Source organism: Capsicum annuum, chromosome 4, assembly GCF_002878395.1.
Source record: "Capsicum annuum cultivar UCD-10X-F1 chromosome 4, UCD10Xv1.1, whole genome shotgun sequence".
Taxonomy (NCBI): domain Eukaryota; kingdom Viridiplantae; phylum Streptophyta; class Magnoliopsida; order Solanales; family Solanaceae; genus Capsicum; species Capsicum annuum.
Window position 1 is genome coordinate 159,949,383 of NC_061114.1, and position 23,375 is coordinate 159,972,757.

Consider the following 23,375-nt stretch of genomic DNA (forward strand, 5'->3'; position numbering starts at 1 on the left):
TTAATTTTCTCATCTCTTTTTTTCTTTTCTCCTCTCAACTTCTTTTTTTTTCTTTTTTCTTTTATATTTTTTTCTTTTTTATTTTTTCTTTCCTCTTTTTTTTGTTCTTTTAAGTTTTTCTCAACCCTTACTTTTTATCTTTACACCTTTCAACGTCTACTTTATAAAAAAAAAAAAACTTTTTTATTTTTCTTTGATTTTTTCTTTTTAAATTTTTCTCGACCTTTATTTTTATTTAATCTTTCTTTTTTTTTATCAACTTTTATTTTTTACTATTCTCTCTCAACTTCTATAATTTCTTTGATTTTTATTTTTAAATATTTTTCTTCATTTTCTTCTTTTTCCGCAATTTTTATTATTTTGTTCTTTTCTTTGATTTCTTTTATTCAAGTTATATCTCATGAGCAAGATTTGACACTATCACATTATAAAGGCAAGACTTACGACTTTCGAACAACAAGCTACATTTCATGGACAAGAGTTGACACTACTACATTATAGAGGCAAGCCTTATGACTTTCAAACAACAAGTTATGTTTCATGGGCAAGAGTCGACACTACCACATTGTATTTTGATTTATGAGATGTTTTATAACTCTTACCTCAGAGGAAAAACTTAGCTCAGGGACTTTCAAACAACAAATCATACCCCATGGGCAAGAGTTGACTCTACCACGTTATGTTTTCATTTATGAGATGTTCTACAATTATTGCTAGGTAAGAATTAGCTCAACGACTTTCAAACAACAAGTTATGTTTCATGGGCAAGAGTCGACACTACCACATTGTATTTTGATTTATAAGATGTTCTACAACTATTGTCTTAGAGGTAAGACTTAGCTCAAGGACTTTCAAACAATAAATTATGCCCCACGAGCAAGAGTTGACTTTACCACATTATGTTTTTATTTATGAGATGTTCTGCAACTCTTGCCTTAGAGGCAAGACTTGACTCAAGGACTTTCAAACTACTTATGCCACACGGGCAAGAGTTAACTCTATCATGTTATATTTTCATTTATGAGCTGTTCTACAAATATTGTCTTAGAGGCAAGACTTGGCTCAAGGACTTTCAAACTACAAATTATGCCCCACGGGCAAGAGTCGACTTTACCACGTTATGTTTTTATTTATGAGATGTTCTACAACCATTATCTTAAAGGCAAGACTTAATTAGCTTAAGGACTTTCAAACTACAAATTATGCCCCACGGGCAAGAGTTGACTCTACCACGTTATGTTTTCATTTATGAGATGTTCTACAAGTATTGCCTTAGAGGCAAGACTTAGCTCAAGGACTTTCAAACTACAAATTATGTCCCACAGGCCAAAGTTGACACTACCATGTTATGTTTTCATTTATGAGATGTTCTACAACTCTTGCCTTAGAGGCAAGATTTTATTAGCTCAAGGGCTTTCAAACTACAAATTATGCCCTACGAGCAAGAGTTGACTCTACCACGTTATATTTTCATTTATGAGATATTCTACAACTATTACCTTAGAGGCAAGACTTAGCTCAAGGACTTTTAAACTACAAATTATACCCCACGGGCAAGAGTTGATACTACCACGTTATGTCTTCATTATCAGATGTTCAACAACTCTTACCTTAGAGGCAAAACTTAGCTCAAAGACTTTCAAACTACAAATTATGCACCACGGACAAGAGTTGACACTACCACGCTATGTCTTCATTTATGGGATGTTCTACAACTCTTGCCTTAGAGGCAAGACTTAGCTCAAGGACTTTCAAATAATAAATTATGCCCCACGAGCAAGAGTTGACACTACCACATTATGCCTTTATTTATGAGATATTCTACAACTCTCGCCTTAGAGACACGACTTATCTCAAGAATTTTTAAAGAATTTCATAACAAAAATTCATGCCCTAAAATTTGCTTTGATGTCAAAAAAAGAAGATACCTTTGTGGATTATCTAATTTTTTATTTATTAGCAAAATATACTAGAAGTTGAGAAAAAGGGAAAAAAACAATCGAACAAAATAGAGAATTAAAAAAAGATTGAGAAAAAAAGGAAAGAAAAAAATAAAGATCAAGAAAAAAGCGAAGAATTAAAAAAATTGAGAAAAATAAAAATGAGAGCAAAAACAAAAATAAAGTTTGAGAAAAATGAGGGGAAAAAAGAGAACTGTGAAAAAGAAAGAAGCGATCAAACAAAATAGAGAAATAAAAAAAAGAGTGAGAAAAAAAAAGACAAGAAAAAAATAAAGATTAAGAAAAAAGCTAAGAATCAAAAAATTGAGAAAATAAAAAATGAGAGGAAAAATAAAAATAAAGTTTGAGAAAAATTGGGGGAAAAAAAGAGAACTGATAAAAATAAAAAAATAAAGGTTAAAGACAAATGAATTAAAAAGAGAAAAAAAAGAAATAGATAATGCTTGAGAAAAAAGAAAAACAGAAAAAAACAAAGGTTGAGACAAATGAATTAAAACATGAAAATAAAATTAAAGAAAATAAAAATGAAATAATAAAAAATAGAATAATAAAATTAAAGGAAAAAATAAATAAGTGAAAATAATAAAAAATAAAATTTGAGAGATAAATAAGTATGGAAAGTTTAAAAAATATATTTGAGGTATAGAGGGGCAAAATGATACTTGTACTATACTTAAAAGGTAAGGAAGGTTATTCTTTAAAGACATTTCTTATTGAGATCAAATATCTAAAGTCACCCATATTTGGGTATATGACTTGCAATTTCCTGGTTTATATTCCATATTGATACAGTCCATATACAATACTGATATAGTTTTCAACTTGGTTCATTCAGCCATTTCTAAAAATATTTTAATTTTTTTTGCTACAAATTTTTTAACTGAAAATATTCTACTTTTTTAGGTTGTTTAAAAATAATAATTAAATATAATTATATAAAAATGGTATATTTTTTATATAGAATATGTATCTATATAAGATATATATGTATAGAATTGTATATTACTATCAAATATGTGTATATATATATATATATATATATATATATATATAGAAAGTGTATAAAATTATATAATTATTGTATAAAATGTGTAAAAAGAAATTGTTCAATTATTATATAAATTGTATTTCAAAACTATATAATTTTCGTATAGAATATTTATATGCATAAGATTTGTATAGAATATGTATAGAACAAGCCAGCAAATTAAAATGGCTAGAAAATGGAATTTGAATTTCATGGCTATTTTCGTGAAATTAATATCGGTCGAGTGACCATTTGTGTCCTTTTCCCAAAATAATACTCATCAAATATATGTTTTTTTGTATATTAATATACGATTCACATAATATATATATATATATATATATATATATATATATATATATATTTAACTAACGAATATTACATTTTAGCCGACCATCTAAGAGCCCGTTTGGAATTGCTGTTAGAAAACTGTTTATTTGAGTATCACTTTTTTAAAATAGCTTTTTAGAAAAGTGCTTTAAAAAAAAAACAATTTGTGTTTGGTAAATTCATTTGAAAAGTGATTTTGATAAACATATTGTGTTTGGATAATCTTTTTTCAAGAAGTGCTTTTTTGAGACAAATGACCAAAACAGACATATATTGATAGACTTTTACTATTAAAATCAATTTATATAGAAAATTTATTTTAAATATTTATTATAATATTTTTAATTAAAATTTTATTTTTATTTAATTAAAAAGCACGTACTCTAAAATTTTCAATCAATATTTATATGCATAAATTTATTTTAAAATATTAAATAATTATATATAGCTGAAATAATTTAAATATTAATTAAAATAGAAAACAAAAATGAATAAGCAATCATCATATTCATATATGTACAATACATGGTGACAAATATGTCATTTTTCATGAATTAGTTATTTAAAATTAAATATTCAAATTTTTTTTACAAGTACTGTCAAAATACCATTTAATCTTGTAACATAATTCATTTGGCATTTGTTATCATTAATAATAAAAAATAAAAAGTTATATATTCTTCGGTCATCATCATCAATGATACTTTCAAATTTATTTAAATCAAATGAGTGAAAATAAAATAATAATAATATAATAATAAAAAATAAAAAGTTATATATTCTTCGGTCATCATCATCAATGGTACTTTCAAATTTATTTAAAACAAATGAGTGAAAATAAAATAATAATAATAATAAAAATAATAATAATAATAATAATAGATAAATCATAAAATAAAATAAAGAATTATGTTGTAAATATGAAGTATAAATTTTAAAAGCAAACTTTAATTAAACTTATAAGATATCTTAATTAATTAATAAGGGATGTATATATGTGTGTGTGTGTGTGTGTGTGTGTTTGAGAGAGAGAGAGAGAGAGATAGGGATATTTTTTTCATAAAAAAAATTCTGATTCTACTTCTGCTTCTGCTTGTTTTGAAAAGCAGAAATTTTCTGCTTTTGGAAGAAGCAGAAATTTTCTGCTTTTGCTTCTTTTTAAAAGCATTGCTTCTTTTAAAAAATACTTTTGAAAATTTACCAAACACTATTCTTTTCAGAAAAGTATTTTTTTTTTCTCAAAATAAGTGCTTACTTTAAAAAAAACAATCCAAAACAGGCACTAAATAGGTAACTTACCCTTCTCTTTGCAATTAAGCTATACAACTATCTTTAATCTTAACTTCACATTACTTGGCTACCATTTTCAATTTTCGTGACATTCTATAAAGAAAAAAGATCATGTAATGTGATAACTAACTTTCTCTTTGTGAATTTGCTTTTTCTTAATTTATGACAGATGTGGCCATCTTTAATATCTAAAGCTAAAGAAGGCGGAATAGATGTGATTGAGACCTATGTATTTTGGAATATTCATGAACCCCAACCTGGACAGGTATTGTACAAAGAGTTGTTAAGTGTACGTGTTGGACAGATTATGTTGTGAAAATATTAAAGTAGATTTTTTGAAATTTTTAGAATTGTTTAGTGTAGTATCTTGAATAAATATTTTGTAGAATTATTTAAATAGTCTAGAGTAGTACTAGAAGATAAAGTTACTAGAATTTTCTTGTAATTGTATCTAAGAAGTTCGTGAATATTCTTGAGAGTTATATATTTGTAGGATCATGAATAGTCTAGATCTTGTATAACATAGAACAGTTTAGATCTTGTAGTATCTAGAATTATCCCAGACAAGTATAAATAGGACATTTTATGCATTTGTATCCAACCCAATCCAACCAATTCAAGAAGTCTTCTTTTATAGCCAAGCTCTTTTATTCAACATCTCCCTTCTCTTTAATAACGTCCTCTTCTAGTTGAATCTTTCGATCTTAGTTAACAATCTTGGGCTACCAGAAGGTCTCTCCAATTATACTTTTATTCTGCTATTTTCTACATAATATCAGAGTTATAGCCATAGGTTAGTTTCTGAGTTTTATTGCAAGATTGAGTTAATGATAGATTCAACAGATTTCTCTATATAGATTTCCACAGTCGTGCCAATGGATTGGAAATTGAGTTGTTACATCAGTCTAATTACAGGTATGGAAGACGTGTATGGAACCATACCTTGTGGAAGGATTTGTGGGATGTTGCTAATGCAAGTAACACAAATCCTCCTAACAACGAATTAAAAAATCGTAGGTTATGCAAAAAGTGAAAGCAAATCAATGTGAAGGCGGAGTTCATCTGAAAGAGGTCAATCTCATTCAGTTTATTTGATCATATTTTAACATGTAAATCAGCTTATGAAATATGAAAGACACTCGATCAATTGTTCAACAAGAAGAATGAAGCTCGACTACAGATATTGGAGAATGGATTAGCTAATACCACTCAAGGTGATCAGTCTATCGTCGAGTATTTTTTGAAGATTAAGAACTTATTTTCTGAGATCTCTTTGTTGAATTTGGATAAGGCTATCTCTAAAGCATGGAAAATAATTATCATTTGTGGTTTGAAATTAGAATACATTTCCATTGTTACATCGATTCAAGGATGGACTCAACAACCATCCTTGAAGGAATTTGAGAATTTATTATCGTCACAGAAGCTACTAGCTAGTGCATTTGTCAGGGAAATGGAAGAAAATACTTTTGTAGATGACAAGAGGAACTTTATATTAAAAACAAAAGATATGCCTTACTCTCGATCCTCAGGTGGTAGTTCAAGTTCGCTTAAAAAGAAGGAAGAGTTTTATGACAATTATGATAAGAAGCCTCTTAAGTGTTATCGATATGATAAAATAGTACACACAAGGAGATATTGTCAAGCCATGGAGACTAATATGGCTCAAACTGAAAAAGTTTTTAAAGAAGAAGAAGAAAAAGAAGACTAGGGAAGGTCTTGGTAGCTGAGAGTCAAACAAGAGATGCGTTGACTTTCATCAATTTTGAAAGAGACTAAATCGTGAATTCATAATATAATATAATCTATCATATGGAGAAGGACAACACTAATTTCATCAAAAAGAAGCAATAAAATTTTGAATATATTCAAATTGATGACGTAGTAGCTGTTATCGAGGAAATCAAATAAGTAGATCCTGAAATTGACAATAGAAGTTCGAACGTGAAGAATGTTGAAGAAGATTATAAGCAAGTAGTGTGTGAAACTCTATATACAAGCGGTGACCTATTTGGAGAAAGCATTAGGGGAGAAGCTAAAAGGCAAGCATATAAAGAAGATGACCGTGTTAACTCAATTTTAGATGGAGAAACAGATAATAAAGAGGTTGATATATATGAAATTTCTTGTATTTCGGAGTTTTATCCGAAGGAGAAGGTTCTAGAATATTGAACTCTGGAGTTTCAAACTTACCCATGACAAATGCTTCTACAAATAATATAGCTATCAATGAGCTAAAAAAGAAGGATCCAAGAAACTTAACAACATGAAACTTGGTATAAAGATGATTCATATTATTCTTCAAGGCCAAAAAGGACTATTGTCAATCGAGTCTGGGATATAGATGAAAATTTTATCAATACACATTCTTGCTTCTTCGCAATGTCAATCATTGATAAAAATTCTTCATCATTTGAAGAGGTAAAAAGCGTCAGCAGAAATTGCTAAGATTTTCACCAATGCACAATTCAAAGCTTTGTTTGAGTTCTTCTACGATAAGCTTGGATAACTTTCAAAAATTACTTTAAATTATTAAATTAGATTTTTGGAATGATAATTTTTCTAGTAAAATTTCTAGAATTGTCTACTGTAGTATGTCGGATAAGCATCTTATAGATTTATCTAGATATTCTAGAGTAGTATTAGAAAATAAGGTTACTAGAATTTCCTTGTAATTGTATCTAAGAAGTGTGTAGATATTTTAGAGAGTTAGATATTTGTAGTATCATAGAATAGTCTAGATCTTGTATAACATAAAATATTTCATATCTTGTAGTATCTAGAATCATCCTACACAAGTATAAATAGGGGTAATCCTATGCATTTGTTACCAACTGGATCAATTCAAAAAAATCTTCTTTTACAGCCAAGCTCTTTATCCATTATCTTTTTTATAGCTTCCTTTTCGTAGTTGAATCTTCTAATATTAGTTAATGATCTTGGGCTAGAAAAACGTCTCCCTAATTATACTTTTCTTCTGTTATTCTCTACATGATATCAGAATCATAGTAATACATTTGACTTTTGAATTTTATTTTAAGATCCGGTTAGTGATAGATTCAATTGATTTCTCGAAATGGATTTTAGCGGTCGTGGTAATGGAATGGGAATTGAGTTATTAAATTAGTTTAATTACAAGATATAAAAAATATATATGAAATCATACCTTGTGAACGAAGATTTATGAAAAGTTAATGCAAGTAGCACAAGTCCTTCTAACGACGGATCAAAAATAGTATCAATTTTCTGTTGAATGCCTCTCAATATTGAGAGTCTTGCCATTAAATAGAAAATATTCAAATGATTACATCCCTAAAGATCCGTCTTTCTATCCCTAAAGATCAACTTTTCTATCCCTCTAAATATGCTATTCTATACCACTAAATCTGCCTACTAAAGTTACTATTATTCTCTTTAATTACTAAATAAAATCTATATAATTATACTACTATACAACAATATATGGTTACATTAATATATATAATATTTACATCATCATGCTAACATCCCCCCTGAAATTGATGTTGGTAGATCAAGAAGTATCAATTTTCTAACAAGAAACAGATGTCGTCGTCATGCCATTGATTTTGTAAATACATCAGCTATTTGAAGATCAGTGGACATGTGCAGAAGAGTAATGACACCATTATCTACAGCTTCTTGTATATAATGACAGTCTACTTTGATGTGTTTGGTCTGCTCATGATAAATCGGATTAGTAATAATCTGAATAGCACTTGTATTATCAGTATGGAGAGGGGTAGGATTAGATTGAGGAAATCCAATCTCAGCAAGTAATCAATGAAGCCACACAATCTCAGAGCAAGTAGTAGACATTGCTCGATATTCAGCCTCTGTTAAAGATTTTAATACGCGGTCTTGCTTTTTACTCTTTTAAGATATCAAAGACTCTCCAAGAAACATGCACCAACCAGTAACCGAACGACGAGTGTCAGAACATCCTGCCCAATCAGAATCACTAAAAGCATTAAGACGAATAGGCGAACTACTAGGAAAGAATAATCCACGAGTAGATATTCCTAGGAGATATCGAATGATGCGACGGACAACCACCAAATGAAGATGATAGATAACTTACATGAACTGACTAACTTGTTGAACTGCAGAAGAGATATCAAACCTGGTAATAGTAAGGTAATTTAAGCTCCCAACTAATTGTCGAAATATAGTTGGATCAGGAAGAAGATTGCCTTCCTCCCGGCGATACTTTACATTTAATTCTAATGGAGTATCCTGAAAACCTGCCAAAGAAATCAAATCTTGGGTATATTAGTGTTGATTTAGAAACACCCCGGATGAATCACGATGAACTTCCAAACCTAAGAAATATGTAAGAGTACCAAGATCTTTCATATAAAAAGAATCCTTAAGTTGTTGTTGCAAGCTAGAGATTAGTGAAAAATCAGTTCCTGTAATAATAATGTCATCTACATATATCAAAAGAAGAACACAACCTGTGGATGTTTTCCGAAGAAACAAAGATGAGTCATATTTGCTCTGCTCAAAAGAGAACTGTAGCAAAGTAGATCGAAATTTGTCAAACCAAGCTCTGAGATCTTATTTTAATCTATACAAAGGCCATTTAACTTGCATACATCTGATGTAGGCAATAAGAACAAACCTGGTGGAGGTTTCATATAAATATCCTCTTTGAGATCACCATGAAGAAAAATATTTTTGATATCCATTTGATAAAGAGTCCAATTTTATGAAGCAGCAATGGCAATAATAGTTCGCACCGTCATCATTTTTTCTACCAGTGCAAAAGTCTCTTCATAGTTTATACCTACTCCTGCTTGTTACCAAGAACAATCAACCGAGCTTTGCACCAATCAAGAGTTCCATCAAAATAAAGTTTAATTGAATAAACCCATTTACATCCAATTGGATGGACATTTGAAGGACATGAAACAATATCCTATGTGTCATTTTCTTTAAGAGCCAAGAGTTCTTCCTCCATTGCCTTCTGCCAACATTTATGCTTGGAAGCTTGTGAGTAACAAGTTGGAACAGAAATGGTGGATAAAGTAGATGAAAATCCATACTGATTAGGAGTACGAGACACTCTCGTAGGTCGCCGAGTGGGCTCAAGAGGAGCAGGCCTTGAAGAATTCTCAGATTGTAGTTGTAGAGCAGTTTCAGGTGGCGGATCAATACCAGGAGTGGGTAAAGTTGGCCGCCAACGTTCATACACAAATCCAGGTTTGAACCGCTTAGAAGAAGATGAAAAATCTTCAAAAGTAGGAAGAAGAAGAGAAGCAGGAGATGACTCAAAAGGAGTCAGAAAAAAATATTGATTCTCAAAGAAAACAACATTTCTAGAAACATGAAATTTATTAGAACGTGGATCATAACAGAGAAAACCTTTCTGTGAAGTACTATAACCCATAAAAACACATTTAGTAGACTGGGCAGAAATTTTATTACACTGAGAAGGAGGAAGATGCACAAAACAAATATAGCCAAATGTATGAAAATTATCATAGCTTGGATTTTTGTGATAAAGACGAAAATATGGAGATTCAAGATTTAAGACTTTAGATGGTATGCTATTAATTAAAAAAATAGCAGTAGATCAAGCTTCCACCTAATACTTAGATGGAACAGAGGACTCAAGCAATAAAGTACGAGTGACATCTAAAAGATGGCAATTTTTACGTTCAGCAACCCCACTTTGTTGCGGTGTATATGGGCAGGAGCGTTGTGAGAGAATTTTTTTTTCAAGCAAAAAATTTTTGAACTCATAAGATATATATTCTCCACCAGAATCAGATTTTAATAATTTGATGAAAATAGAAAATTGAGTCTCAATATAGGCCAAAAATATCTTAAATATGGAAAATACCTCAAATTTGGAACGAAGAAAATATACCCACGTACATCGACTATAATCATCTGTAAATGTCACAAAGTACTTGAAATAAGGATGAGAAACAATTGGTGAAATACCCAAACATCACAATGAATGACATCAAAATACCTTGTAGCACGACTACCAAAATTAAGAAAAGAAAGAATTTTACTCTTTCCTAATTTACAAGTAGAACAATCAAAGGAAGCAGTGAAAAATTGATTTTTGTTCCCCAATAAACCTGAATTTGATAAATGAGATAAGACAACAGAATTTGAATGTCCTAAGCGCTTATTCCATACCTCAGTCTTACTAGGTGTAGAAGTACAAGCAAATAATAGAACACGAGGAATAAAAAAGTGTATATAGTCATCCAACTTTATGCCTCTTCACAATTATCGTCCCCGACACCTAATCCTGCACAAGACAATATTTCGAGAAAAATTCACATCATAATTGTTATCTACCAATTGTCCAACTGAAATAAGACTAGTGGAGAGCTTTGGTGACACAAAAACATTGTTGAAAGTTTTAGTAATATCCCAAACCTTGGTAATGGGTAAATTACTACCATTGGCAACTTGAATTTGTGATGGACCATGATACTTACGAATATTTTTTAGCATACTATATAAGTTGGTCATATGATTGGAAGCTCCAGAATCAACAAGCCAAAATTTAGATGCAAGATCATTACCTTGTAGCCCTAAAGCTGAAAAAGCCGACATGATCATTTGTCTTACTATTTCAGGAGTAAGAACTTGTCCCGAAGATGAGTTCTCAGTAGTAAAACCATTTGTCCCAGCTTGAAAAACATTAACCTTGCGGTTTTGAGGGCATGTGAGACACTCTATGATAATGTGTCCTTGTTGTTTGTAATAATTATAAAACTTCTTGACACAATTGCTAGCAATATGACCATATCCCTTGCAACTGTAGCATTGAGTTCTAATCATATCCCTACCCTTTTTTTTTACCTTGGACAACAAATACAACAATAATATCATCAACTTGCTTGAAATAATTTTATGTGATAAAACGCTGCTCTTCACGAAGTAATTTCCTAAAACAAACATCCAAGGAGGGAGATGGGTCATGATTCATCAAGTGGGAGCAAACACTCTAAAACTCATAGCGTAACTTCATCAAAAATTGATCTTGCTTGCTTTGCTCGTGAACTAATTGAATTACAGAGAGAGATTCGGCAGGTATTTTGGCATAAACTATATTTATAAATTCAGCCCATAAGTTCTGAAATCCAGAAAAATAATCCTGAACAAAAAGACCACCTTGAAAGTAATTAGCAATTTCATACTCTAAGTGAAAGCGTCGGGCACTATTATCTTGCTTGTAAGCCTTTTGTAAATAATTCCACATGGCTTTAGCTGTCTTGTAAGGCCTGAGATTAAGAACAATAAGAGGGTCAATTGACCCTAAAATCCATGTCATCACCCGACCATCTTTAATTTTCCATTCACCTAACTTTGTAGGATCAGTAGGAGCAGGATCGGTTCCATCTATATGGCCCCATAGTTCTTTTTCAGTGACAAATATCTGAAACTAAAACTCCAATAACAAAAAATTCTTTCCAATGAAACGAGTACTGAATGATTGAAACTGATATGAAGTCATAGTTATGAAAACTAGAAACACTAACTCAAAAAGAATAACCAAAATAACCAAGATCAAAGTCCAAGGTGTTAATTGCCAAGGAGCAATCAACAAAAACTGAAATTTTCCAAAAAGACTGAAAGGAAGGACAAATGAACTCTATGAAACAAGATAGCCAAGAGAAAACTCTGATACCATGTCAATTTTCTGTTGAATGCCCCTCAATATTGAGAGTCTTGTCATTAAATAAAAAATATTCAATGATTACATCCCTAAAGATCCGTCTTCCTATCCCTAAAGATCAATTTTTTTATCCCTTTAAATTCGTTATTCTATCCCACTAAATCTGCTTACTAAAGTCACAATTATTTTCTTTAATTACTAAATCAAATCTATGTAATTATACTAATATACAACAATATATGGTTACATTAATATATAAAATATTTACATCATCATGCTAACAAATAGTAATGCATACAAGAAGTGAAAGTAAATCAATGTGCTAAGGTAGAGTTCATCCTGATATTTATTTCTCATCCGGTTTATATGATTATATTTTAAGGTGCAAATCAACTCATGAAATATGAAAGATCTTCGATCAATCATTCAACAAGAAGAATGAAGCTCGGCTACGGATATTGAAGAATGAATTGGCTAACGCCACTCAAGATAATCTTTCAATAGCCGAGTATTTTTTAAAGATTAAGAACTTATGCTCTGAGATCTTTTTGTTGAATTTGGATGAGGCTATCTCCGAAGCACAAATGAGAATTATCATTCCTGAGTTGAAATCATAATATATTTTCTTTGTTACGTTTATTCAAGGATGGGCTCAACAAACATCCTTGAAAGATTTTAAGAATTGATTATCGTTATAGGAGCTGGTATATTTGACAAAGAAGGAGAAGAAAATGCTCTTGTAGCTGATAAGAGAAACTTTAAAGGAAAAGCAAAAGATATGCCTCACTGTCGATTCTCAGATAGTTGTTAAAATTTTCCTAAAAAGAAGAAAAAGTATTATGATAATTATGATAAGAGGCCTCTTAAGTATTATTAGTGTAATAAAATAGAACATATAAGGAGATATTGTCAAACCACGTAAACTTATTTGGTTCATACTGAAAAAGTTGTTGAAGAGAAGAAAAAGACTGGGGAAGGTGCTTCGTAGCTAAGAGTCGAACAATAGATGCGTTGACTTTTTTCAATTTTGAAAGACACTGGATTGTGAATTCAGAATATAATATAATCTATCATGTGGATAAGGACAACACTAATTTCATCAACAAAAAGCAATTTTTTTTTAAAGATATTCAAACTAATGTCATGATAGGTGCTATTGAGAAAATTAAATAAGTAGATCTTGAAATTGAAAATAAAAGTCTTAACGTGAAGAATGTTGAAGAAGATTCTGAACATGTAGTGTGTGAAACTCTATGTACAAGTGATGTCCTGTTCAAAGAAAGAATTAAGAGAGAAGCTAAAGAGCAAGCAAATAAAAAAATAGACTGTGTTGACTCAATTTCAGATGGACAAGTAGATAATGAAGAGGTTAATATTGATGAATTTTTTTTGGTACTTCGGAGTTGAATCTGAATGAGAGGGTTCTAAAATATTGAACTCGGGAGTTTCAAACTTTCCCATGACAAATGCTTTGCCAAATAATATAATTGTCAAGGAGCTAAAAAAAAGGTGGAGCCGAGAAACTCAACAACATGAAACTTTGCGTGAAGGTGATTCATATGGTTCGCAAAGACCAACAAGTACTATTATCAAGCCAGTCCTCTATATAAATAAAAATTTTATCAATACATATTCTTGTTTCTTCGCGGTGTCAATCGGTGATAGAAATTCTTCATTATTTAAAAAGGCAAGAAGAGTCACGTAAAAACTATGATGATTTTCATCAATGCACAATTCAAAACTTTATTTGAGTTCTCTTGCAACAAGCTTGGGATAGCTTTCAAAAAATCACTTTAAAGGAGAGTGTGAAAATTATTAAAGTTGATTTTTTGAAATAATAATTTTTCTAGTAAAGTTTTTAGATTTTTCTAGTGTAGTATCTTGGACAAACATATTGTAGAATTATCGAAATATTCTAGAGTAGTGCTAGAAGATCAGATTACTAGAATTTTCTTGTAGTTGTATCTAGGAAGTGTGTAGATATTCTAGAGAGTTAGATATTTGTAATCTCTAGATCTTTTCGAATCTAGAATCATCCTGCACAAGTATAAATAGTTATAATTCTATGCATTTGTTACCAATTAATTCAAAAAGTCTTCTTCTATAGCTAAGCTCTCTATCCATTATCTCCCTTCTCTTTCATAACTTTCTTTTCTTAGTTGAATTTTCTGATCTTAGTGAAGAATCTTGGGCTAACAAAGGATCTCCCCAATTATACTTTCTTCTACTATTCTCTGAATATTCATGGACTAATTTTTTTCATTTTTGAATAAAATATTTGTTAGGATTTGCCCTGAATTTTCTACTTTATCTGATTTCCTATCATAATTACAATTACTTGGAAAAAGGTTTCCCTGTTGAAAAAGATCTCTTTTTCCTATCAGGTTTCTTCTTTCTATTAGGTTTTTCTTTCTTAAGGGAAGTATTTTTTAACTCTATAAATAGAAGATCTCTCTTCTCAAGTCAAACACAATAACATCCACAATGTAGTCGTTTAAGAGTATTGTTTAGAGGGAGCTTTTCTCTCAAATACTTTTTATGTTTTTTATTTAGGTTTTTAATATGTCGGCCAATTGGCCGAATCATATCAATAATATTATGTTTTAGTATATTTTTCTTGTCATCTTATTTATTGTATTAATAATTTCCAACTATTAGCTTCTGCATGACGCCCTCTCGATTTCAAACCCAATAATATTATCATTGATGTTTGTGTCATTGAAAACATTTTTCTGAAAATGACTTTCGTCCAACTAAAAACAGAATTTTGAATATCTTTTTTTTTTTGGAATATGCTAATTTCTATTTATAATGTGATGTCAGTATGATTTTAGTGGAAGGCATGACATAGTAGCATTTATGAAGGAAATTCAAGTACAAGGTCTATATGCTTGCCTTCGCATTGGGCCATATATTGAGGCTGAATGGACTTATGGGTAATATTAAAAAAAATGTTATTACTATTTTTTTTTTTAGCGCAAATAGTATTTACTATCATGTTTTGTTCCCTTTTCATAATAATATCAATCATATTGTTGAATTTTACAGGGGCTTCCCATTTTGGTTACATGATGTCCCTGGCATTGTTTATCGATCTGATAATGAACCTTTTAAGGTAATAATCCCTTTTTCTTGGATTTTTTTCTAATAAGTTGATAATAATAACAACATATCAGTATATTCTCATAAAGTAGAGTCTGGAAAAGGTAGGTGTACGCAATTCATGGTACTACATTTCATAAAATGTTTCATAAAAAATGAATCTTATGTGCACCCTACATTGCTCAGACTCTTCAAAAATATCAACAGATGCATGTCAAATTTTTCAAAAATAGTGTATTTTTTTAGAAACCAACACATATGTTGCATCAAAAGTGAAGAGTAACTTGGCCTGCACCTAGCTCTAAAATGCATGTAAAATAATACTTCCTTCATCCATTTTATGTATCGTCATTTTTTTTGGTCCGTTCCAAAAAGAATGTCATCTTTTCTTATTTGGTAACTATTTAAAAACACAATTCATTTTTACCGTTATTGGTCCCACGTATAAAGTCTCACATAATTAAGAGTAGTAGTAGCACATTTTTTAATAAAGAATAATTTGATAATCACCAAATTTTTCCTTATTTCTTAAATTTCATATCCGGTCAAAGTATGTCAAGTAAATTTCATGGATGGTCATCCAACTTTGTGTTCATTACCTAAAAGTCATTATCCTATGTTTTGTTAGACAAAATTCATTTAACTTTGTCTCACCTTTCACAAAAGTCACTTAGACAAAATTTGATTAAAATGCAATAAATAAATACTCCCCCCCCCCCCCCCCCCCTCCCTCGTTTAAAAAAGAATAACCTACTTTCCTTTTTAATCCATTTAAAAAAGAATAACTCTTTTTCCCTTTTTAGCAACTTTTTAATTTTAATTTTTCTTGTGGCATGTTTAAGATCAAAAGATTGAAGGGCATTTTAGTACATTTTACACATCTTTAATTTAACACTACAACATTCAAAAGTCTTCTTTATTTTCTTAAACTCCGTATCAAATCAAATTAGTTCATTCTTTTTGAAATGGAGGAGTGTAAAAAAGATTCCTTGTATTTGAAGGTAGGTTCAAAATGGTCTCTCAAATATACTTTTAAGTAGTTTTGATACTTTAAGCTTGCTAAATGTGAGTATATTTGAACTTAGTAAAATACTTAACAAATTTCGATTGTTAAATTTTACAAAACTGTAAAAAGTAAAAAAAAACTAATATTGAATCACATTTAGAGATGTATTCTTTGCAAAAAAAAAAAAAATTATTTATTGGAGGATTTGATGTTGCTTTCTAGGTTAATTTAATTATTTGTAGAATAATTTCATAGACCCCTTCACAAGTTTCATTTCATAACGTTGATCTCTCATGTTACATATGATAACACACTTTCTTTGATTATTTTGATTTCTTTATACCAATTCCTTCGACGTATTTATCACCAATATAAAAATGTATACTTGAAATTAATTCTTTTATATAATTGGAATATAAAAGAGTAAGATACTAGTATAAATTTATAATTTTTACCATACCCATATTTTCAACTAATCTTTCAACTCCCCCCTAACCTCTCAAAAAAAAATCTATCATCCAAAACTTTTAAACCTTTTTAATTCATAATAGGTAATGTTATTTTATTTTTGAATTTCTTTTAGTATCTCTATTTACTAAAAATATTACAGTTTACTCCGCATATTCAACGTATTGATAATAATATTCATAGAAACTATTATAAAGTAACTTAAAAATATATTTATTTACTTAATAATCTACTAAAAATCTGTAACAAAAGTAAAGAAAAAGTATCTATAAATTAATCAAAAAAATAGTGTAGTAAAAATATAATTATTGTACATTTATGATAAATAAATTTAAAAATTTTTTGGTTTTACTTTTTTTTTAATTTTCAAATTTAATCGGTAGACTTTGTCAAATATATGTAAATCAAAAGGCTTATTTTTAGCAGTATAATGGATTAAAATTGCTCGAACGTACATTTGAGGGACCATTTTGAACCTACCTTCAAACATAAGAGATCTTTTTTTATTCCATCCCACATATTAGGTAGTTTTTAAATTAAATTTTATCAAAATGACTTTTGTGAAAAAATGAGGCAAAGTTAAATAACTTTTATGTAACAAAACAAAGAATAGTGACTTTTGAATAATGAACACAAAGTTAAATGACCACCCATTAAATTTACTCAAGTACTCCCTCTGTCCCAAATTAAAATGACACAACTATTAAGAAAATAATGATTGGTAATGTAACTTTACTCTTTTGCCCCTATTAATTGTGTCATGTTGTTAGTTTCAATATTGATGGAGTTATTATATGACTGATACCAAGACACTTTTTGCATGAATAATTAGGATTATAGGATTACCAAAGTGTTTGCAACATTTTTCAAGATTTGATAATTCAATGCTAGTAACTAGGGGTGCACATAAAATACCAAAAATCAAATTACCAAATTGAACCAAATCAAAAAATTTGATAATTGATATTCGATAATTTAGTATTTGGGATGATATTTAGGAGTAAAATTTTTAAAATTACGGTATTTGAGTTCGGGGTTGATAAAACATATTAGTACCGTTTGATATTTGATATTTGATATTTTCTGAATGTCCAATTATAGTTAAGTGACTCATAGGCCACATACACAGTTCACACTCCAAAGGCCACAAATTGACCCTAAACCAAAGTCCATATTCTAATTCTTGTACAAAAGGTCAAAAAAGAAAAACTCAAAATTCAAAAGTCAATAAATATTTCAAAACTTTGTACACTTTACTAAAAAAACCGGAAAGTAAAAAATCTTCTACTTTCTCTGCCTCTTGCAAGTTGTGGCTAATCAGTGAGGGTAAATACTTTTGATTTTTTAGTACGTATATTTCATCGCCTACACGTCCGAAGGCTACTAAATTTTCCATGTTTAATGTATAATTTTTCCTATGTCTTTAAGGGAGGCTTGTTTTAATCTTCCTCAATTTTTTTTCCGGAGAAACTGTAGAGATTTTTCATTATTTTTCTTTTCTCTATTCAGTGTAAGCTCTTGGATTCCAGTAGAATTTATGAGAACTAACAATAATAATCATTTGTTTCTTTACATATTTGTCTTATGAGACATGATTCCTGGTGCATATATATGAAATGTGTACGCTCTGACCAACTATTTTTTTCTTGTCCCGAAGTCTTGTGCTCTTCCTCTTTCTTTTTTGATACAATTATATACACTTCAATACACAATTATGATAATACAAAATGAACAGAGAAGATTCATTATTAAACTGATCCTAACTAGTCTTGCATTGTGGCATAGATGATTGATAGGGCGAAACTGGCAGCGTACATATATACATTACGTTTTCAGTTATAGCATAAAATTATCCACTGTAAGAGAAATTGACATTAACTCTAATATTCCTAACATAGGTCAGAATATGGCTTTAACCAAGGGACCTGATCAGACCTTCTTAATTCTTGTGTTCACGTGTCAACAACAGATGAAAATTATCGCAAAACTCATCACTTGACAGACAACATAACACATATTGCACTCCATCAAATTTATAAAAAGTAATTAGGGGTTCTTCGTGTTACATCCCGTTCTCTCCTTCGTGGGGTTGGATCAAACTACAATAACATAGGTTTTAAGGTGTTTCATTAATTGAGCCACACATATCAACGTGTAACAAGACCAAACAAAATTGAATTTTTCTGGTGTAAAACTGTGTATTCAGAAGTTTAAAACTACCAAACGAAATTGAATTTTTCTCGAAACGTTGGTTGAAAATCACCACTATTATCACCAAATAGGATCACTACAAGCATGTCCAACTTTAATATGGTATTACCGAATTCCTTATTGACCCAAAATTTAATTTACCGATTACCGGACCAAAGTTTAATGGTAGGGTGTTTGATATCTACTTTCATTTTGCTGATTATTAAATTATTGAACCCAAATTATGAAAATACCGAATTAAATACCGAACGTCCATCCTTACTAGTAACAAGGAGTAATCAATTACTAAGAGTATAATGGAAAAAAAAATTGTCTTTTCTTAATTAATGAGAAAAAACAAATAAAATGAGAAATCAAATTAGGAAATTTGGGACGGAGGGTGTATGTCACTAAGTAATTTATCAATGAATTAATTACTGTTCAATTCACTATTCGATCACTCTTTTTGTGTGTGGCTTGTAATTTATCAATGAATTAATTACTGTTCAATTCACTATTCGATCACTCTTTTTGTGTGTGGCTTGAATTGATAGGAGCATTAACCTTTGTCTCTTTTGTTTGACAGTTTTACATGCAAAACTTTACAACAAAGATAGTGAACTTGATAAAGTCAGAAGGGTTATATGCCTCACAAGGAGGTCCAATTATACTCTCACAGGTTAAATAATATCCATAATATTCTTCTACTATATTGATTATTGGGACAGTTGTGTCTCTTTGTTAGTTCTTCTAAGTTGGCCTGCCTGGTCACACAAGAAAATCACCACCTAATTGGTACTACTTTTGTGATTTTATTAATTTTACTAAATTCTTTGACGTATGCAGATTGAGAACGAATATCAAAATAAGGAGAAAGCATTCGGAAAAAAGGGACCACCTTATGTTCGTTGGGCAGCAAAAATGGCTGTGGAACTTGGCACTGGTGTACCTTGGATCATGTGTAAACAAGATGATGCTCCTGATCCTATTGTATATATGTCCTCTTTTGTATTGGATTTAGCTTACTAATAATTCTATATTTTCTCCGTTTCAATTTGTTTGACCTATTTTGACTTGACATGACATGAGAAGTATTGATATTTTGCTAGATTGCACTAGAAGAATGGATTAAAGATGTCAAAGTGGTTTGCGCCACTAATTTAAAGTATGTATGTTTCGTGTGCAGATTAACACATGCAATGGAATGAGATGTGGAGAAACATGGAAAGGGCCTAATGCACCAAATAAGCCATCTATCTGGACAGAGGACTGGACTAGCTTGTAAGAGTTAGCTTGTCAAACAGCTCTACTAAAATAATCTAAGTATCTAAGTTGTTCGAACTCTTCAAAAATGTTGTTGCATTCAGGCAGGATGCTCCAAAAATGCACTATTTTCGAAAGACCCGACACGCACCAAATAACATTTTTGAAGAGTTCGGCAACATAGAAAATAATTAAGTACTCTGCTTTCAGATTTATTTATTCATAAATAAATAAATAAATAAAAGTTGTTGAAGTTTGTTTTCATTTTTACTAGCTATCAAGTGTATGGTGAGAGTGCACTACTCAGATCAGCAGAAGACATGGCATATCATGTTGCCCTCTTCATTGCAAGGAAGAATGGAAGCTTCATCAACTATTATATGGTAAACTTTCGTGAAATATCTTTCTAGCAAACCAAGTCATCAACATTTTAATGGGAAATGTTTCACCATTTGCTTGAGATCGATGAATCTAAATATAGAAACATGACCAGTGAGGATTCATATAGTTAACCTCTACTTGTTTCAAACCGAGGTGTTGTTTTTTGATGTTTTTTTCTTTGTTAACAATCAGTATCATGGAGGCACAAATTTTGGCAGGAGTGCTGCAGAATTTATGATTACAGGTTATTATGATCAGGCCCCCCTTGACGAGTATGGTAAGCTATCCTAGCATTTTCTTTTAATATAAGTTACATATACCAACACTCTTCACGCTAGGTGAATTTTTTAACATGTGATGACAGGTTACTTACCATTTGTATTAGTACTACTACGTATTACTAATGTTTATCATAGGGATTTACTTAAGTTTTATCCCAAAACTTAAACTCAATTGTGACTCAGGTTTACTTAGACAACCAAAATGGGGTCATTTGAAGGAATTACATGCAGCAGTAAAGTTATGCCTGGAGGCCATACTTTCTGCTTTTCCCACCATGCACTCTTTAGGTCCACTACAGGAGGTAATACATTACACAAGCCTATTGTTTTCTAGAATTTACATAGCTATAGTTCTTATTTTCAATGGCGAAACCTGCAGGCTTATGTATTCAGTGGAGATTCAGGAACTAAGTGCGCAGCATTCCTTGTGAACAGAGATAATAGTGGGGAAAGTGTAACAGTGCAATTCCAAAATTTGACATATCAATTACCTCCAAAATCTATAAGCATCTTGCCTGACTGCAAAATTGTAGCCTTCAATACAGCCAAGGTACAGTTTTGGAGTTGCTTTCACATACAATCACTGAACTTGATCTACTATAGCATAAAGTAACATAACAATTTTTCAGCACAGTAAAGTACACAACTCACTATAACAACAAAGTAATAGAACTATTTTTTAATCACATTAAAACTGAATATGATATGTGTGATATTAGGTGAGTACACAAGTCAACACGAGAACTTATAGGCCAGTGTTCAAGTTTGATTCAGCGGAGAAATGGGAACAATTCCAAGAGGTTATTCCTCAATTTGATGCAACCACAGTGAGATCACAAACATTGTTGGAGCAAACGAATACTACAAAAGATGTCTCCGATTATCTTTGGTATACTGCCAGGTAATTGAATTTCAAATGCGCCTTGAGCATGTACCCACTTTAATGAGTTCAAACATTACATTAAATAGGATATTTGTTTAAATAATATAGATAAAGATAACAATTAAATTTAATATCATGTAAAGATATATTTTTAAAAGTCGATCGATATATCTATCATCTGTAAATTGCAACAAAACAATACATTGATAGAGACATCAAAATAATATAATTAAATCTAATCTTTACACACAAAATTTTTTTCAAAGTCGTCCGACACCCATCTCCCTCCCGTAAACAATAACAAAATAATACAATAATAGAGATATCAAAATAATACAACTAAACCTAACCTTTATATAAAAAAATTCCTTAAAGCCGACCAACATTTATCTATCACCTGTAAATTGCAACAAAATAATAAGATAAAAGTGATATCAAAACAATACAATTAAACTTAAATTTTACATACAAATTTAAAATTTCTCAAAGCCGATCAAGATTCATCTACGAACTGTAAACTACCATAAAATAACAAACTAATACAGATATTACGATAATACAATTAAACCTAACTTTTACCTAAAAAAATTTTCAAAGCCGACCCACATTCATCTAGCATTTGTAAATTAAAATAAAATAATAAGATAATAAAGATATCAAAACAATACAATTAAACCTAACCTTTACACAAGAAATTCTTCAAAGTCAACTGACATTCATCTACGACATATAAATTATAAAAAAAAAATATAATTGTGATCACAAAGCTTCAATTTTGATCCAACTAATTCATGTTTAAGCGAAAATTTTGACCCTAATACTTTGTTTGGATGGTGGTTTGTCATGGTTTCATAATGTATGGTACTGTATGGTATGGTATAGTACAGTGCAGTACAATGTTTGGATAGACTGTATCGTTCACTGCTGTTTAATGATAGTTTTATTGTTTGATTTGATAGTATGGTACTATATTATAACTGGTAAGTTTACTAAAATGCCCTTAACTATTATAAATGTTAAATTTATCAATAATTGTTAATAAAATAATTTTCTTCCTACTAATTTATCATAATTATGTCATGTAGATATATTAAGCTGTTAAATTCATGTAAATTCTAACAAAGTCAATAAAATAGTAGATCAAATAAATATAACAGGATTTATTTTTTACAATAACAAATTTTATTTTTTTATGTTTTGAGACGTGACACCGATGACAAGTACAAAATTTGTATGCATTTTTTGTGTATGCTACAAGTTTATTCAGTATGTAATCCAAAATAAAAATATTTTTTAAAAAAAATAAATTATTTCTTACTTATTTTCTTGTGTTCATAACACAAGTAGAAAAAAAAATTCTAAAAGCATTTGTATAAATTTAACACAAAATAATAAAAATATATTTGATAAAGGATGGTGAAGTTAAAAAATTGAATTTTTTTTAAATAAATTTTTTTTTTTTTGGGGGGTGGGGCTAAGAAAAAAGTCCTAACTTCAAAAAAAAATTAAAAAAATTACATCTATTTT

General features: G+C 30.0%; 1 protein-coding gene across 1 annotated transcript in view; it reads left to right on the forward strand.

Moving 5' to 3' along the window:
• LOC107867778 (beta-galactosidase 16) overlaps positions 1-23,375 on the forward strand; it is a 44,089-nt gene that overhangs the window by 16,693 nt on the left and 4,021 nt on the right. The window contains exons 2-12 of the mRNA XM_016714181.2: positions 4,778-4,873; positions 15,098-15,210; positions 15,323-15,389; positions 19,627-19,719; positions 19,887-20,030; positions 20,227-20,321; positions 20,578-20,686; positions 20,877-20,961; positions 21,149-21,267; positions 21,345-21,515; positions 21,685-21,866. Of these exons, the coding sequence (XP_016569667.2) occupies positions 4,778-4,873; positions 15,098-15,210; positions 15,323-15,389; positions 19,627-19,719; positions 19,887-20,030; positions 20,227-20,321; positions 20,578-20,686; positions 20,877-20,961; positions 21,149-21,267; positions 21,345-21,515; positions 21,685-21,866 (1,274 nt within the window). The remainder of the gene's footprint in view (positions 1-4,777; positions 4,874-15,097; positions 15,211-15,322; positions 15,390-19,626; positions 19,720-19,886; positions 20,031-20,226; positions 20,322-20,577; positions 20,687-20,876; positions 20,962-21,148; positions 21,268-21,344; positions 21,516-21,684; positions 21,867-23,375) is intronic.